This window comes from Mobula birostris, chromosome 17 (genome assembly GCF_030028105.1).
Source record: "Mobula birostris isolate sMobBir1 chromosome 17, sMobBir1.hap1, whole genome shotgun sequence".
NCBI classification, from domain to species: domain Eukaryota; kingdom Metazoa; phylum Chordata; class Chondrichthyes; order Myliobatiformes; family Myliobatidae; genus Mobula; species Mobula birostris.
In genome coordinates, this window is record NC_092386.1 from 6,406,632 (window position 1) to 6,426,496 (window position 19,865).

Genomic DNA, 19,865 nt, shown 5'->3' on the forward strand with positions numbered 1-19,865 from the left:
CCTTCTTAAATAGCAGAGTGACATTTGCAATCTTCCAGTCTTCCAGAACCATGCCAGAATCTATCGACTTTTGAAAGATCATCGCTAATGCCTCCGCAATCTCCACAGCTACTTCCTTCAGAACACGAGGGTGCATTCCATCTGGTCCAGGAGATTTATCGACCTTTAGCCTATTCAGCTTCCTGAGTACTTTCTCTGTCGTAATTGTGGCTGCGCACACTTCTCTTCCCTGCCACCCTTGAGTGTCCGGTATCCTGCTGTCTTCCTCAGTGAAGACTGATGCAAAATACTTGTTCAGTTCCTCTGCCATCTCCTCATCTCCCATTACAATTTCTCCAGTATCATTTTCTATCGGTCCTATATCTACTCTCACCTGTCTTTTACTCTTTATATACTTGAAAAAGCTTTTAGTATCCTCTTTGATATTATTTGCTAGTTTCCTTTCATAGTTAATCTTTTCTCTCTTAATGACCTTCTTGGTTTCCTTTTGTAAGGTTTTAAAAACTTCCCAATCCTCTGTCTTCCCACTAATTTTTGCTTCCTTGTATGCCCTCTCTTTTGCTTTAACTTTGGCTTTGACTTCTCTTGTCAACCACGGTTGCATCCTTTTTCCACTCGAAAATTTCTTCTTTTTTGGAATATACCTGTCTTGCACATTCCTCATTTTTCGCATAAACTCCAGCCACTGCTGCTCTGCCGTCTTTCCCGCCAGTGTCTCTTTCCAGTCAACTTTGGCCAGTTCCTCTCTCATGCCACTGTAATTTCCTTTACTCCACTGAAACACCGACACATCAGATTTTGGCTTCTCTTTTTCTAATTTCACAGTGAACTCAATCATGTTATGATCACTGCCTCCTAAGGGTTCCTTCACCTCAATCTCTCCAATCACCTCCGGTTCATTACACAATACCCAATCCAGTACAGCCGATCCTCTAGTGGGCTCAACAACAAGCTGTTCTAAAAAGCCATCCCGCAGACATTCTACAAATTCTCTCTCTTGAGATCCAGTGCCGACATGATTTTTCCAATCTACTCGCATGTTAAAATCCCCCACAATTATCATAACACTGCCCTTCTGACAAGCCTTTTCTATTTCCAGTTGTAATTTGTAGTCCACATCCCTGCAGCTGTTTAGAGGCCTATAAATAACTGCCATCAGGGTCTTTTTACCCCTGCTATTCCTTAGCTCAACCCATAAAGATTCTGCACCTTCCGATCCTATATCACATCTTTCTAACGATTTAATATCATTTCTTACCAATAAAGCCACGCCTCCCCCCCTGCCCCTCTCCCCCTTGGGTAAGAGTGACCATAATATGGTGGAATTCTTCATTAAGATGGAGAGTGATATAGTTAATTCAGAAACAAAGGTTCTGAACTTAAAGAAGGGTAACTTTGAAGGTATGAGACGTGAATTAGCTAAGATAGACTGCCAAATGATACTTAAAGGGTTGACGGTGGATATGCAATGGCAAGCATTTAAAGATCGCATGGATGAACTACAACAATTGTTCATCCCAGTTTGGCAAAAGAATAAACCAGGGAAGGTAGTGCACCCGTGGCTGACGAGGGAAATTAGGGATAGTATCAATTCCGAAAAAGAAATATACAAATTAGCCAGAAAAAGCGGCACACCTGAGGACTGGGAGAAATTCAGAGTCCAGCAGAGGAGGAAAGGGAAAAAAGATTATGAGAGAAAGCTGGCAGGGAACATAAAAATTGACTGTAAAAGCTTTTATAGATATGTGAAAAGAAAAAGATTGGTTAAGACAGATGTAGGTCCCTTACAGTCAGAAACAGGTGAATTGATCATGGGGAACAAGGACGTGGCAGACCAATTGAATAACTACTTTGGTTCTGTCTTCACTAAGGAGGACATAAATAATCTTCCGGAAATAGTAGGGGACAGAGGGTCTAGTGAGATGGAGGAACTGAACGAAATATATGTTAGTAGGGAAGTGGTTTTAGGTAAATTGAAGGGATTGAAGGCAGATAAATCCCCAGGGCCAGATGGTCTGCATCCGAGAGTGCTTAAGGAAGTAGCCCAAGAAATAGTGGATGCATTAGTGATAATTTTTCAAAACTCTTTAGATTCTGCATTAGTTCCTGAGGATTGGAGGGTGGCTAATGTAACCCCACTTTTTAAAAAAGGAGGGAGAGAGAAACCAAGGAATTATAGACTAGTTAGCCTAACATCGGTGGTGGGGAAACTGCTAGAGTCAGTTATCAAAGATGTGATAACAGCACATTTGGAAAGTGGTGAAATCATCAGACAAAGTCAGCATGGATTTGTGAAAGGAAAATCATATCTGACGAATCTCATAGGATTTTTTGAGGATGTAACTAGTAGAGTGGATAGGGGAGAACCAGTGGATGTGGTATATTTGGATTTTCAAAAGGCTTTTGACAAGGTCCCACACAGGAGATTAGTGTGCAAACTTAAAGCACACGGTATTGGGGGTATGGTATTGATGTGGATAGAGGATTGGTTGGCAGACAGGAAGCAAAGAGTGGGAATAAACAGGACCTTTTCAGAATGGCAGGCAGTGACTAGTGGGGTACCGCAAGGCTCAGTGCTGGGACCCCAGTTGTTTACAATATATATTAATGACTTAGACAAGGGAATTAAATGCAGCACCTCCAAGTTTGCGGATGACATGAAGCTGGGCGGCAGTGTTAGCTGTGAGGAAGATGCTAACAGGATGCAGGGTGACTTGGATAGGTTAGCTGCGTGGGCAAATTCATGGCAGATGCAATTTAATGTGGATAAATGTGAGGTTATCCACTTTGGTGGCAAGAACAGGAAAACAGATTATTATCCGAATGGTGGCCGCTTAGGAAAAGGGGAGGTGCAACGAGACCTGGGTGTCATTGTACACCAGTCATTGAATGTGGGCATGCAGGTACAGCAGGCGGTGAAAAAGGCAAATGGTATGCTAGCATTCATAGCGAGAGGATTCGAGTACAGGAGTAGGGAGGTACTACTGCAGTTGTACAAGGCCTTGGTGAGACCACACCTAGAGTATTGTGTGCAGTTTTGGTCCCCTAATCTGCGGAATGACATTCTTGCCATAGAGGGGGTACAAAGAAGGTTCACTAGATTGATTCCTGGGATGGCAGGACTTTCATATGATGAAAGACTGGATGAACTAGGCTTATACTCGTTGGAATTTAGAAGATTGAGGGGGGATCTTATTGAAACGTATAAAATCCTAAAGGGATTGGACAGGCTAGATGCAGGAAGATTGCTCCCGATGTTGGGGAAGTCCAGAACGAGGGGTCACAGTTTGAGGATAAAGGGGAAGCCTTTTAGGACCGAGATGAGGAAAAACTACTTCACACAGAGAGTGGTGAATCTGTGGAATTCTCTGCAACAGGAAACAGTTGAGGCCAGTTCGTTGGCTACATTTAAGAGGGAGTTAGATAAGGCCCTTGTGGCTAAAGGGATCAGGGGGTATGGAGAGAAGACAGGTATAGGGTTCTGAGTTGTATGATCAGCCATGATTGTACTGAATGGCGGTGCAGGCTCGAAGGGCCGAATGGATTACTCCTGCACCTATTTTCTATGTTTCTATTTCCACTTCTACCTTCAGAACCCAAACGGAGGCCCACTTCATAAACAATATTTCTGCCTACTCAAAGCCCACTAATGACTTGACCATGGACAGTCCCAAGCTTAGCTGTGAAAGGAGGAGGGTTGACCATGAGGCTAGCAACCCCATCCTGAAAAACCTCAGAGTGACAGAAACCCAACATATGCTCCAAAGACTTCATCCTTGGGAGAGGGAGGATCTTCACCTGAAGGCCTAGGGCAGAGGACTCTCGCGAGCTGCCGTTAGCGGCCTAAGCCCCTGTAGGGATGATGGGCTAAAGTAGTACAGGTCGGCCTTCACTAATCCGGCACCATTGGGACCTGAGGAGTGCCGGATTAGTGAAAATGCCGAATTACAGAAGGATCACATTAAGCATAATCAGTGCTGGATTATCGAAGGAACCGGATTACAGGTAGTCGGATTTGTGAAGGTCGACCTGTAGTAGTTGCACTCATTATGTGCACACTGACTTCTCCAGATGGAGCAGACATTGATAGGTCAATAAGCAACTTGGAATCAGGGCAATGATCGAGATTGATAGCAACAATGACGAAATACCTTATATAGAATTCACTAAGTGAACAATGAAAACATCATGTTATTAAATAATATAAAATACCTTCAATTATAGCAGAGAGAAAACAAAATGGTGGTGCGAGAGTAAAATGTTGGAAGAACTCAGCAGGTCAGGCAGCATCTGTGGAGAGGAATAACCAGACGATGTTTCGGACTGCAGAAGAGTCATATTCACTGATGTTGATTCCGAAATATATAACAAGCAGAAAGGTCTCAGCACGAAACGTCGACTGTTTATTCCTCTGCATGGATGCTGCCTGACCTGCTGAATTCTTCCAGCATTTTGTCTGAGTCACTCTGGATTTCCAGCATCTGTGGATTCTCTTGTGTAACTTATTAATGGAAAAATGTACCATTTATGGAAAAAAGTTAGTAATTACAGTTACTGTATCTTGATTAATAATTATTTAAAGACCCTATTGTAAACAAACACACTGCACAGTAATAGGAGATGAAAAGAGCTGCATCCTACCTTGTTGACGTATCTTCATCAATCACAACTGTCTGTGCTAACAGACTGCTGTTAATTGACAGAACTCCATGGGGTTTGTCATTTGGCTCAACAATAACTTGAACTTTACTCGGGCTAAGCAACACTGCATCTCCTTGTACCGTAGCTTCAAGTAAAACAATCTGAAAGGACTCGGCAATTTCAGGGTCAGAATCATTAATAATCTGAAAGTTCAGATTGATTTCATAAACATATGGAGGGAAAACAATGGTCCTGTTTGGCTGGAGATCAATAAAATCAGAGTGTAACAGTGCGTTGGTAGAACCGTTTCCAGCAACTATCTGGTAATCAACAGAGATCAGAATATCATCAGAACCAATTAATTTTCCATCTTGGTCCCTCCCTCGAATGACTGGTATGCTAATCACACCAACAGTCTCAGGCACTGTGTACACTGCCTGTGCTAATCGGAGTGGACAATCATTTTTATTGATTACCAGTTGAAAACTACTTTGCGTAGAGTTAATTTCAGCTCCTCCCTCAACACTCGTCAACTGGACAGTGAAAACCTCTTCATTTTCAGGAATCTGGAAGAAAAAGAAAGCAATAGGCTTGGATATAGAACAGGTAAATTAATAGCTGAATTACCTTGTGAATATGATCATAGATCTGGTTAATGAAATAGCACTCTCCAAAACCACCAGTGGCAGAGGTGTCAACACCTCTGAAGATCTATCCTGTGCCCAGCATATTGATGCAGTTACAAAGAAGATACAACAGTGGCTATATTGCACTAGGACTTTGAGGAGGCTTGCTATGTCACCAAAGACACACAAATTTCTACAGATGTACCATGGAGATCATTCTAACTAGTTGCTTCACCATCTGGTATGGAGGGGCCACTGTACAGGATTTTAAAAAGCTGCAGAAAGTTGTAAACTCAGCCAGCTCCATCATGGCCACTAGCCTCCCCAGCATCGAGGACATCTTCAAAAGGCAATCTCTCAAAAGGCAGCATCAATAATTAAGGACCTCCAACACTCAAGACATCCCCTTTTCTCATTACAACAGAAAGGAGGGTACATGTATCTGAAGGTACACACTCAACATTTTGGGAACAGCTTCTTCCCATTTGCCAACAGATTTCTTAAAAGACAATGAACCAATATATGAACACTACCTCACTTTTTTGCGCCCTTTTATTATATATATAAAATATATACACATATACACAATGCCTATAAAAAGTATTCATCCCCAGCTTAGAAGTTTTCATGTTTTATTGTTTTACAATATTGAATCACAGTGGATTTAATTTGGCTTTTTTTTTGACAACATAAGAAGACTCTATCATGTCAAAGGGAAAACAGATCTCTACAAAGTGATCTAAATTAATTACAAATATAAAACTCAAAATAATTGATTACATAAATATTCACCCCCTTCAAGTTAGTATTTAGTAGATGCACCTTTGGCAGCAATTACAGCCTAGAGTCTGTGTGGATGGGTCTCTATCAGCTTTGCACATCTGGACACTGTAAGTTTTCCCCATTCTTCTTTACAAAACTGCTCAAGTTTTGTCAGATCGCATGGGGATTGTGAGTGAACAGCCCTTTACAAATCCAGCCACAAATTCTCAGTTGAATTGAGGTGCAGACTTCGTCGTTTTTAACCCATAAATCTGGCTTGATGCTTGGGGTCATTGTCTTGCTAGAAAACAAATTGTCACCCAAGTCACAGTTCCCTTGCAGACTGCTTCTTCCAAGATTTCCCTATATTTTACTACATTCATTTTACCCTTGACTCTCACAAGCCTTCCATGGCCTGCTGCAGTAAAGCATCCCCACAACATGATGCAGCCACCACCATGCTTCATGGTAGGGATGGTGTGTCTTTGATGATGTGCAGTATTCGGTTTATGCCAAACATAGTGTTTAGTCTGATGGCCAAAAAGTCAATTTTGGTTTCATCAGACCATAGAACCTTCTTCCAGCTGACTTCAGAATCTCCTACATGCCATATGGCAAACCCCAGGCCAAGATTTCATGCAAGTTTTTTTTCAACAGTGTCTTTCTCTTTGTCACTCTCCTATAAAGCTGTGACTGGTGAAGCACCTGGGCAACAGTTCTTGTATGTGCAGTCTCTCCCATCTCAGCCACTGAAGCTTGTAATTCCTCCAGAGTTGTCCTAGGTCTCTTGGTGGCCTCCTTCACTAGTCCCCTTCTTGCACGGTCATTCAGTTTTTGAAGACGGCCTTCTCTACTAGGCAGATTTACAGCTGTGGCATATTCTTTTCACTTCTTGATGACTGACTTAACTGTACCCCAAGGGAGAGTCAGTGACTAGAAAATTTTCTTATATCCATCTCCTGACTTGAGCTTTTATTTTTTTTAATTATAGAAGAATACAGAGTACAAGAAAGTATATATAAAAGGTCAAAAAAGATTTTAAGAAACTGCCAATTACATTATATTTATCCATAATAACAATCTCATTACCCCGTATTCATGTGGGTTAATCATCAGTTATTTTAGGCAGCCGTTAGTCTCAGGAGACCACGGATTTGCGCCTTGGAAGGTTTCCAGGGAGCAGGCCTCGGCAGGGTTGTATGGAAGACCGGCAGTTGCCCGTGCTGCAGGTCTCTCCTCGCCACGCCACTGATGTTGTCCAAGGGAAGGGTATTAGGACCCATACAGCTTGGCACTGGTGTCGTCGCAGAGCAATGTGTGGTTAAGTGCCTTGCTCAAGGACACAACACACTGCCTCAGCCAAGGCTCGAACCAGCGACCTTCAGATCACTAATCAATAGTTATATTGAAACATACTAATTTATTACAAAAAAAAAGAATCTAACCCCTACCAAGACTGAAGCTGTTTATTAAGAAGAAAAAAGGTAAAATACCTCCTCGTATAATAAAAAATAATAATAGCCAACATCTGAATTTAACCAACGAATTGAAGGTTTTGAAAATAATTCAGAAAAGGTCCCCACAATGTTTGAAAGTCTTGACAAGATTCAGAAATTGAACAACGAATTTTCAAAATTCCAAACCATTTAGGCTTCACCGCAGAACTAGACAAGGTTGTCCGTTGAGTCCTTTGCTCTTTGATTTAGCTTTAGAACCCCTTGTCATTGCTTTTCAAGAATCTAATGATATCTGTGGTATCTTAAGGAGAGGTATTACTCACAAAATCTCGCTTTACGCTGATGATATATTGCTTTTTATCTCTAATGTTGAGACCTCGTTACCTTGCGTATTTTCTTTTCTCTCCCATTTTAGCCAGTTTTCAGGATATAAATTGAACCTACATAAGAGTGAATTATTTCCTTTAAATGATTTGGTATCAATTAATACTAATCTCCCTTTTAAAATTGTAAGGAATCAATTTACTTATTTGGGTGTAACAGTCACTAAGAATTACAAACACCTGTTTAAAGAAAACTTTCTTACTTTATTGAACCATATAAAAAGGATATCATTAAATTGGTGCAACACACATCAAAGTTGCTGGTGAACGCAGCAGGCCAAGCAGCATCTGTAGGAAGAGGTGCAGTCGACGTTTCAGGCCGAGACCCCTCGTCAGGACTAACTGAAGGAAGAGTGAGTAAGGGATTTGAAAGTTGGAGGGGGAGGGGGAGATCCAAAATGATAGGAGAAGACAGGAGGGGGAAGGATAGAGCCAAGAGCTGGACAGGTGATAGGCAAAAGGGGATACGAGAGGATCATGGGACAGGAGGTCTGGGAAGAAAGACAGGGGGGGGGGACCCAGGGGATGGGCAAGAGGTATATTCAGAGGGACAGAGGGAGAAAAAGGTGAGTGAGAGAAAGAATGTGTGCATAAAAATGAGTAACAGATGGGGTACGAGCGGGAGGTGGGGCCTTAGCGGAAGTTAGAGAAGTCAATGTTCATGTCATCCACATGATGTTCTGCTAAGGCCCCACCTCCCCCTCGTACCCCATCTGTTACTCATTCTTTTTCTCACTCTCCTTTTTCTCCCTCTGTCCCTCTGAATATACCTCTTGCCCATCCTCTGGGTCCCCACCCCCCCCTTGTCTTTCTTCCCGGACCTCCTGTCCCATGATCCTCTCGTATCCCCTTTTGCCTATCACCTGTCCAGCTCTTGGCTCTATCCCTCCCCCTCCTGTCTTCTCCTATCATTTTGGATCTCCCCCTCCCCCTCCTGTCTTCTCCTATCATTTTGGATCTCCCCCTCCCCCTCCAACTTTCATATCCCTTACTCACTCTTCCTTCAGTTAGTCCTGACGAAGGGTCTTGGCCTGAAACGTCGACTGCACCTCTTCGTACAGATGCTGCTTGGCCTGCTGCGTTCACCAGCAAATTTGATGTGTGTTGCTTGAATTTCCAGCATCTGCAGAATTCCTGTTGTTATCATTAAATTGGTCATCTCTTTCAATACCGTTGACTGGACGAATTAATTCTATTAAAATAAATATTCTACCTAAATTTATATATCTTTTTCAGGCTTTACCCGTTTTTATTCCTAAATCCTTTTTTGACTCTCTTGATTCTATTTTGTTCTCTTATATATGGAAAAATAAACTTCCTCGATTAAATAAATTTCATCTTCAAAAATCTAAGAAGTCTGGAGGTTTAGCTTATCCAATTTTAGATTTTATTACTGGGCAGTTAATGTACAATATCTTACATTTTGGCTATATTATATTAATCGTGTAGACTATCCGGTATGGGTTTCTTTAGAAGCTAACTCTGTTAATAAATTTTCTATTATTTCTCTTCTTGGATCTTCACTTCCTTTATCTGTAAGTAAACTAACTGATAATTTAATAGTTAAACATACTCTGAGGATCTGGATACAATTTAGAAAACACTTTGGTTTATTGAGATTTTCCCTTTCTAGTCCCATTTATTCTAATTTTTTTTAAACCCTCCATGACTGATTTAGTTTTTAAAGAATGGGACAGGTCGGGTAGTAAATGTTTTTGAGATCTGTTTGTTGGAGGAAATCTTTTTTCATTTGAGCAACTGTCAGCTAAATATAGCTTATCCAAAACTCACTTTTTTAGATACTTACAAATCAGAGACTTTCTAAGATCTCAATTATGTACATTTCCTATAATAGTTCAATATCTAATATTTATGGCATATTATTGGAGACGAGGATTGTTCCTTTAGACAAAATTAAGAATCTCTAGGAACAAGATTTACAGACATCAATATCTGAGGAAACTTGGAATGAAATTTTTAAACTGGTTAATACTTCATCGTTATGTGCTTGCCATTCCCTCATACAATTTAAGGTGGTACATAGAGCTCATATGACTAAGGATAAGCTATCTTGTTTTTATTCGGATATATCTCCCTACTGTGACAGATGTAATAATGGAGAAGCTTCATTAATTCATATGTTTTGGACTTGTCCGAGACTTAAAAAATATTGAAAGGAAGTTTTTCAAACTTTTTCTTTACTTTTCAAAGTCAATTTTAAGCCTAATCCTCTGACGGTCCTATTTGGTATTGTTGCCGGACAAGATATCAAGCTGAAGACATCTGATTTACATATTTTGGCCTTTAGCTCTCTTATAGCTAGGAGGGTGCTTTTGTTTAAATGGAAAGATGTTTTTCCTCCTACTCATGCTCAATGGTTATACAACTTTATGTCATGCTTAGATTCTGACTTGAGCTTATCAATAACCTTTTTGCAGAGTTGCTTGGAGTGTTCTTTTGTCTTCATGGTGTAATTTTTGCCAGGATACTGACTCACCAGCAGTTGGACCTTCCAGATACAGGTGTATTTTAACTACAATCAATTGAAACACATTGACTGCACATGGTGATCTCCATTTAACTAATGTGACTTCTAAAACCATCTGGCTGCACCAATGCTGATTTGGTGTGTCATATTAAAAGGGGTGAATACTTATGCAATCAATTATTTTGTGTTTTATGTCTGTAATTAATTTAGATCACTTTGTAGAGATCTGTTTTCATTTTGATTCTGAAAGAGTCTTTTTCTGTTGATCAGTGTCAAAAAAAAGCCAAATTAAATCCACTGTGATTCAATGTTGTAAAACAATAAAACATGAAAACTCCAAGGGGGATGAATACGTTTTATAGCCACTGTATATATCACAGAAAAAAAATCATATATATATTTCTCATTGTAATTTGTATATTTTAAAAATTTCACAACATGTGCCACTGATATTAAATCCCATTTTGATTCTGTGGCATTAACGATCAATACATGCCTCCATTTAAGAAAATCTGCAGCTGGGGAAAATGATGAAAGACTTCCTCACGTGAAGCAATAGTTTCAGCAGATGAATGCTGGTAAAACTCAACTGCTATTCCTCTGATTGCTCATTTTTAAACAAAGGTCATTTCTAAAATTTCATTCAGAGATACAGCACCATAATATGCTCTTCTTGTCTAACAAGCCCACTCTGCCCAATTGCACCCATGTGACCAACCTTGCTAACCTGTATGTCTTTGGAATATGGGAGGAAGCCAGAGCACCCAGAGGAAACTCAAGCGGTCATGGAGAGGATATACAAAATCCTTTCATGTCTATCGAAACACCAAAACAGACAGTGAAATCAGTCGTGAAAATAGTCCAAGAATTTGCTAGAAGTACCCACAGGTGTCACCCTGCTTCCAGTCCACAATTTGCTCACCCTAGTTCATACATCATTTGAATGTGGGAGGAAACCAGAGCCCCCACAGGAAACCCACATGGCCACAGGGAGTTCGTACAAACTCCTGACTGACAGCACATCCCAGTTAAAATATATTAATTCTCTTTCACAGAATCATAGAGTCATAAAAATACAGCACATATAAACAGGCCCTTGACCCTACCTAGTCCACACCAGACCATTTAAACTGGCTGCTCCCATCGACCTGCACCTGGATCATAACCTTCCATACTCTTCCCATCCAAGTACCAATCCAGACTTCTCTTAAACATTGGAACTGAACCCACATGCAGTGCTGGCACTGGCAGCTCATTCCACACTCTCAACACCCTCTGAGTGAAGGAGTTTCCCCTCGTGTTCCCCTTAAACATTTCATCTTTAACTCATGACCTCTTGTTGTAGCCCCTCCCAACGTCAGTGCAAAAAGCCTGCTAGCATTTACCCTATCAATACCCCTCATAACTTCGTATACCTCTATCAAATCTCCCCCCGATTTTCTACGTTTCAAGGAATAAAGTGCTAACCTATTCAATCTTTCCTCATAGTTCAGGTCCTCCAATCACGGCAACATTCTTGCAAATTTTCTCTGTACTCTTTCAACCTTATTTACATCTGTCCTCATTCGTGTCTTATACAACTTCAACAGATCAGCCGTCCTCAGTACTTTGATTTTTAAAGGCCAATGTACCAAGAGCTTTCTTTACAACCCAATCTACCTGTGCCACCACTTTAAATGAATTACAGACCTGTACACCCAGATCCCTCTATTCTACTGCACTCCTCAGTGCCTTCCTCTCACTGTGTAGGAGATACCCTAGATGGTCCTACCAAAGTGCTTGTCTGCACTAAATTAAAATTCAGAAGAAGTCAATCAAATGCATTTGAAGCTGCATAACGTTGACCTGTCTATTGGTGTAAGTAACAGGATCATTCAAGAAAGGCTCCAATGTTGGTAAGTTAGTGGAAATGATTGCCCTCTTCTGCTCCCAGATTTCTAAATGGTCCAAAAACCCATGAACAATACCTTACTATATTGCTCTCTTTTGCACTACAAATTTTTTACGTTTCTTATTGTGATTTATAGTAATGATAAGCTGATACAACTTGGACCAAAGTAAGTTTTTTTCTTTGGACTACGCATTCCAGACATTTATTTACATTAGGATGAGATTAAATCAGATATTAGAGCCGAAGATGCTGCTCCCTGCTACAAGTATATTCCCATCTTTATTGTAACAGTTAGCTACAGTTTACCATGAAACTAGAAAGCTGAGCTGAAAACTGAGAAGTTTAATTGAAATGCAATGATAGGAATCCTACTACAATGTACAAGTATGCTGTGTGATAGGACATAGATTCATTTGGCATTGAAAGGTAGAGCCTAGTTTTCTCACACCTCTATGAAAACAGACCCTAATTTATTTACAGATTTATTCTAGCTCTATTGTCAGTACAAAATCATCAGTGAGAAAGCCTACAACCCCTGTAAAAGAGTGGTCAACCGCCACAGAGAAACATGAGGAGCAACATTAATAATCAATTAGAATAGAATGGATTACAACTCTGATTAGAACCAGGTTAAACCCACCACAGACAGCAAACCTACACTCAGAGGCCACTTTATTAGGTATCTCCTGTATCTAATACAGTGGCCACTGAGTGTTTGTTCGTAGCCTTCTGCTGCTGTAGCCCATCCACTTCAAGGCTCAATGTACTGTGCATTCAGAGATGTTTTTCTGCACACCAGTGTTGTAACGTGTGGATATTTGAGTTACTGTCACCTTCTCATCAGCTTGAACCAGTCTAGCCATTCGCTTCTGACCTTTCTCATTAATAAGGTGTTTTCACCATCAGAACTGCCCCTCACTGGATGATTTCTGTTTTTCACACCATTCTCAGTAAACTCAGGAGACTGTCATGCATGAAAATACCGGGAGATCAGCAGTTTCTAAGATACTCAAACCACCCCATCTGGCACCAACAATCATTCCACAGTCAAGGTCACTGAGATCACATTTCTTCCCCTTCTGATGCTTAGCAATGTGTTAAATATTTTTCATGAAGATAAAAAAAGGAGAGTTGCTCAAGCGCACAAAGCAGTTATCTGACTTCCTGTGTTTTTTATGTTAAGAGAAGTAGAATGAGTTAACCCAGTTAAAAATGTTAAAAAAGTAGAGCAGTGGCAGTGTAGTGGTTAGTATGATGCTATTACAGCTTGGAGCGTCACAGTTCAAAGTTCAATCCTGGCGTCCTCTGTAAGGAATCCCTGTACACCCTCCCAACGGAACACGTAGGTTTCCTTGGCGTGTTCCGGTTTCCTCTCACACTCTAAAGATGTACCGGTTAGTAGATTCATTGTTCATTGTAGTTTATCCTGGGATTAGGATGAGGTTAAATCAGGGATTGCTGGACGGTGTGCCTCAAAGACCTGCTCTGCACCATATCCCTAAATAAATAAATAAATAAACCCCTCTTGAAAAGGCAGATGGAAGAGTACCAATTGAGCTTTGGAGGCATTCAACTGCTATTAGCTTTTATGCTTTAAACTTTAATTTAAGCTTTGTATGTTAGTTTCTTAAGCCTCGTTTATCCATTAATCCCATGACAACAATATCAGCTACAGAGATCAGAAAAACAGCCAGAAATCTGCCTCTCACAGGGAATCTGGTTTCAGCACAAGTTCTCCAGCAAGGTTCCTTAAGGTTGCCATAGCCGAGGTAGGGGGTTGTAGTGGGAATAAGCTCCCACTAGCTATTAAATATTCCCAGTGGTGTGTGTCTCAAATAGCCTCTGACAACCAAGTCCATCTCCTGGCCTTCTCATGCAACTTAGCTATTAAACCCACTGGAAACGTTTCTATGGACAGCAGAAGGGAGAAAGGCAAGTTAATGGTGCCTTAAAATCAGTCACTTCGGGCAGATGGGGCTTGTCAGCCGAGGTTAGCAGTTCATGTAAGAGACGGAAGGCTCTAATCTATAACCTCCATGCCTTTGCTGCTATACCCACTCAGAAGGAAGGCTTCAGGATAAAACCCTAAGGCAGGACGAAGTTAAGATGGCGCTAAACGGCGACTCCTCTGCTTGCATCTTCAGAAACAGTTTTATTTCAATCTTTGATATCTCTTTTTTCCCTCTTCAGGGTGTGGGGGGTTCTTTTCAAGACCCTGATCTGGAGTTACACTCTGACTTCAGTCCTTTGAGGGAATGGGGCCCGCTCCCAGGGCCTCACAACCAGCCGCTTTTTGATGCGCCAAGGATGCGGCCTGGAAGACCAGGGCACCTTCAGGGTTTCAGATTTTCATGGTTCTGAGGACGGGCTGATTCTAGGCTGGTGCCCCGGACTGAGGCATCGCAGGAGAACACAGAACATCAGGAGCAGCGGGTTAGCTGCCGGGGGTTGGGTGTCTGGACAGCTGCACCTTTCTGTTGCCGACTCTCTGGGCGCAGAGCTCGGAAAAAGCGATGCAACAGACTTTTAACATCATAAGTCAGCGAGTTGTTTGTTATGTCTCCCCTCTCGCTGTGAAACAGGAATACCTCTTTTTCCCTTATTAGGGAGGGAGCGAGCCTGTGGTATGTCGAATTATCGGGTGAACACTTAGTTCTTTTGGGGGGTTCTGCAAGTCTGTGCTTTATTGATGCCTTGCTGCACGTTTGAGTGCTTGGTGGAGGGTGCTGATGCTTTTTTGCCAGTGGGAGTAGAGGGGTCGTTGCCTTGCTGCCGCTTGTGCATGGGAGGGGGGAGCTGGGGGGGGTTGTGTGGGTTCTAACATTTTAACTGTCAGTTATTCTTTGGGGCACCCCTCTGTTTTCATGGATGTCTGCGAAGAAAAATAACTTCAGGATGTATATTGTATACATTTCTCTGACATCAAATGTACCTATTGAAATATCCAGAGCTGGACACTCTCAGGCAGTACTACAATGAGCTCAATGCCGACTGGCAACTCTTGTGACGTCACCAGTGATAAACTGTATCAGTCGCTGGTTTTCCTTTGAGATCATCAGCTGATTGGAGAGGGGGAGCCTACTGCGTGGGCAACAGCTTACTCTCCATATCACACTGCCCTGGCTTGCATATCACAGACTCCCAAACAATGGGGAGACTTTGACAGATTCTCCAGCAAATGCCAAAAATATTTGCCAGAAAAAACAATGTTTTAATGTAGGTACACTAGTGCTTGGAAATTCAGTTACAAAATTATCTTTCATTTCAGCATTATGCAAGTTGGAAATGGAATTCCCGACCGCCCCCAAAGAGTAAACACAAAAACAACCGCTTAAGACATAGGAGCAGAATTCAGCCACTCAGCCCATTGATTTTGCTCTGCCATTCCAACATGGCTGATTTATCATCCCTCTCAACTTCATTCTCCTACTTTCTCCCCATAACCTTTGATGCATTGGCTAAACAAGAACCAATCAACCTCTGTTTTAAATGTACTCAATCACTTGGCCCCCACAGGTGTCTGTGTCAATGAATCCCACAGACTCACCACCATCTAGCTAAAGACATTCCTCCGCACCTCTGCTCTAAATGGACATCCTTCTATTCAGAGGCTATACCCTCTGATCCTAGACTCCCCCACTATAGGAAATATCCTCGCCACATCCACTCTGTCTAGGCTTTTCTATATTTGATAGGTTTCAATGAGATCCCCATCATTCTTCTCAACTCCCGTGAGGTCCATCAAACACTCCTTACACATTAACCCCTTCATTTCCAGGATCACTCTCACGAACCTCCGCTGGACCCGCTCCAATGCCAGCACATCTTTTCTTAGATAAGGGGCCCAAAGCTGCTCACAGTGCTCCCAGTGCAGTTCTGCATCATTTCACATCGTTTGGAAAACTTGATCATGTATTTTCTGTCATGAACCACCTTTTCAATCCAATGGGATTGAATATAAATGCCGAATGTTGGTAACTCTATTCCCCATTTAACACAGATTCTGGAGCTCAGCACTGGGACTTAGAACACAATTCCTTGGCACGCCTTTCATTAACAATCACAGAAGTCATACACCTTGAGCACAGAGCTGCACAATCTGGTGGACTCAGCCATCTCCTTCATGGGCATTAGCATGCCCACCATCAAGGGCACCTTCAAAAGGTGGTGCACCCAGAAAGGGGCATCAATTATTAAGGAATCCCACTACCTAGTATATGCCCTCTTCACATTGCTACCAACAGTGAGGAGGTACAGAAGCCTGAAGACATTCACTCATGTGAATTGCTTACCTACATCTTTGAGCCTTTACCACAGGTCTTTATCAAGCTCCTACTGAGAATTACCACCTAGTCTCCAGTAACTTGCACCCAAACCACCTGCACTTCACTTTACTGCTGGTCCTGGTATTTCCTGCCTTTGCCACCAGTCCTGATCCCACCTAATGGGCGCCAAAGAAACATAGCGGTTTGCAGGACACTATAACAGCTCGGGGCGAGGCAGCTTGGAGTTTAGTCCCAGCGTCTTTTGTAAGGAGTCTCTGTATGTCCTCCCCTTGCAGTACAGGTGCTTCCTCCGAGTGCTCTGGTTTCCTCCTACAGTTGAAAGACGTACCGGTCGGTAGGATAATTTATCATTCTAAGTTGTCACGTGATTAGCTTAGGGTTAAACTGGGGAGGCTGGGTGATGCAGTTTGAAGTAGGGCTTACTCTGGGACGGATGGGTGGGTATATGGATGTGGATGGATGGATGGATGGGTGGGTAGGTAGACGGACAGGCAGATGGATGGGTGGACAGACAGACAGACAGATGGACGTGTGGGTGATGCAGCTTGAAGTAGGGCTTACTCTGGGACGGATGAGTGGGTATATGGATGTGGATGGATGGATGGGTGGGTGGGTAGGTAGACGGACAGGTGGACAGATGGACGGGCAGACGGATGGGTGGACAGACAGACAGATGGATGGGTGGGTGGCTGGGCGGGTAGGTGTGTGGGCGGATGGGTGGGTGGGCGGGCGGATGGGCAGAGGGGTGGGTGGACAGACCGACAGACAGACAGACGGGTGGGTGGATGAGAGGACAGACAGATGGATGGATGGATGGGCAAGCGGGTGGGTGGACAGACAGACAGACGGACAAGTGGGTGGATGGGTGGATGGAAGGACAGACAGACGGATGGGTAAGTGGACGGGCAGGTGAGTAGATGGGCAGGTGTGTGGACGGACGGGTGCGTAGATGGATGGATATGTTGGTAGATGGATGGATGGGTGGGTGGATGAGATAGATAAAGACACTCCACTTCTGTTCCTTCCAGGTAACCCACTAGTTCAAAGTCCATTTCTCAGCTATCTGAGCCAAACAGCTCACTATCAACCCCAAACCCATTCCCCTATTCCCCAAAGCTTCAGGATTCCAATCACACCCCATTCTGAGCAGCAATCTCCACCTACATTTCTCCGGACTCAAAACCAATCTTTTGATAAACTTTGACTCTCCCACCTCTCGCCATCAGCAGCCCATCTTATCATCACAGCCACAAAACGAACTGAAAGGTGGACCATGATCTGTTGAGGCCTTGTAGCCGGATTTCAGTTGAGAGAGGGCAGTGCCCAATCTCGTGCAACTAAGCAAATTTGACAAGGAAGTAAACAGCCAAAGTTTTCACTGATACCCCATATCTATATTGTTCCAGCACACATAATCGTGCACTAGGATTTGTTATGATCTTATGAAGAGCTTCATTTGTCACATGTACATCAAAACGTACAGAGAAATGTGTCATTTGCGTCAACGACTAACGCAGTCCGAGGACTATGCTGGGGGCAGCACACAGGTGATGCCATGCTTCCGGCAATAACGTAGCATGTCAACACCTGGCTAACCCCAAACCTAACCAAAGGTCTTTGGAATGTGGGAGGAAACGGGAGTACCCAGAAGAAACCCACACAGTCACGGGGAGAATGTACAAACTCCATACAGACTGCAGTGGGAATTGAAACCCGGTCAGAAATTGGTGGCACTGTAAAGCGTTGCACTATGCCGCCGTGCCACCATTAGAATTACTGGGCATCGGTATAAGACCATGAGACACAGGAGTAGAGTTCAGCCATTCAGCCCATCAAGTCTGTTCTGCCATTCCATCATAGCTGATTTATTATCCCTCTCAACACTATTCTACTGCCTTCTCCCCATAACCTTTGACACCCTGACAAATTAAGAACCTACCAACCTCCGCTTTAAATATACCCAATGACTTGGCCTCCAGTCATCTGTAGCAATGAATTCCACAGAATCAGCTCCCTCTGGCTTTAGAAATTCCTTCTTATCTCTGTTCTAAATGGACATCCCTCTATTCTGAGCCTGTGCACTCTGATCTTGGACTCACCCACTATAGGACACATCCTCTCCACTTTCATTCCATTCAGACCTTTCAATATTTGATAAGTTTCAACGAGATCCTCCTTTATTCTTCTAAACTGTAGTGATTACAGACCCAGAGCCATCATACACTCTGCATACATTAACCCTTTCATTCCTGGAACTATTCTCATGAACTTCCTCTGGACCCTCTCCAAGGTCATCAGATCTTTTCTTTGATAAGAGACCCAAAACTGCTCACGTTACTCTAAGGAAGAGAGATTTTGTTAACTATTTTAAAAAATTACAGTGTAGTTTTTGGTCAAGCAAAGAACCACAATTTCCCCAACAGTAAACTCTAGCCAAGAGTTGCTTTGGAGAATTTACATATACAGTTTCTCAGCTACTGTAGCGTAGTGGTCAGCACTGCTCTACTACAGCTCTGGATGTTGAGTTCGGAGTTCAATACCCCTGTTCTCCGTAAGGAGTTTGTACGTCTTCAGATGGAATGCATGTGTTTCCTTTAGGTGCTCTGATTACTTCCCACTATCCAAAGATGTACCAGTTTGTAGGTTAATTGCTCAGTGTAAATTGTCCAGCGATTAGGTTAGTGTCAAATCGGTAGGTTGCAGGCGACATGGCTCTAAGGGCCAGAGGGGCCAGGTCCACACTGTATCTCTAAATATATAAATAAACTGAGCTTGTAGCCACTGAAGAAACTCTGTCAGAATTACAGCAGCAGACTATTGCTCCAGGGGCATTGGGTTCTAACAGTTTTTCTCCGTTGCCTAGACACCTTGATCAAGTTAGCAGCACATGCGGTCAATCCTGAACTCCATATAAGCAAAACAGCAAATACGTCAGCACAATAGTCAACTATTCCCCATTGCATGTACACCAGTCCCAACTTCTCATGAACCTAGACGCAGCAATCATCAGAAAACAGAAAAATCAACTAGAAGTGTCAGGTCAGGCAAAACGCAAATAAATCCTTCCAGCTGACAGCAATCAATCCCAAAGCATTGATTCAAAGTGGCTCCATTTTGAAAAGAGTTAAAGAATCATTGCAAATCTGTTGATACACCAGCCTTGTCTAAGACAAGGAGGTGAGGTATGAATGTTGTAGGGCAAAGGGTGACAATCCATGTACTGTCCCGCAAAGGTTTAAACATTTCCATGTGTGCAGCCACATCAGACGCTGATGTTCTGGTATACATCCCATTCATTCTTATATCTCATTCTGTGGGTCCTTCAGTGTTC

General features: G+C 42.6%; 1 protein-coding gene across 1 annotated transcript in view; it reads right to left on the reverse strand.

Annotated features, from left to right (window-relative positions):
- Positions 1-19,865, reverse strand: part of adgrv1 (adhesion G protein-coupled receptor V1) — a 525,473-nt gene that overhangs the window by 481,221 nt on the left and 24,387 nt on the right. The window contains exon 6 of the mRNA XM_072281026.1: positions 4,642-5,207. Coding sequence (XP_072137127.1) covers positions 4,642-5,207 — 566 coding nt within the window. The remainder of the gene's footprint in view (positions 1-4,641; positions 5,208-19,865) is intronic.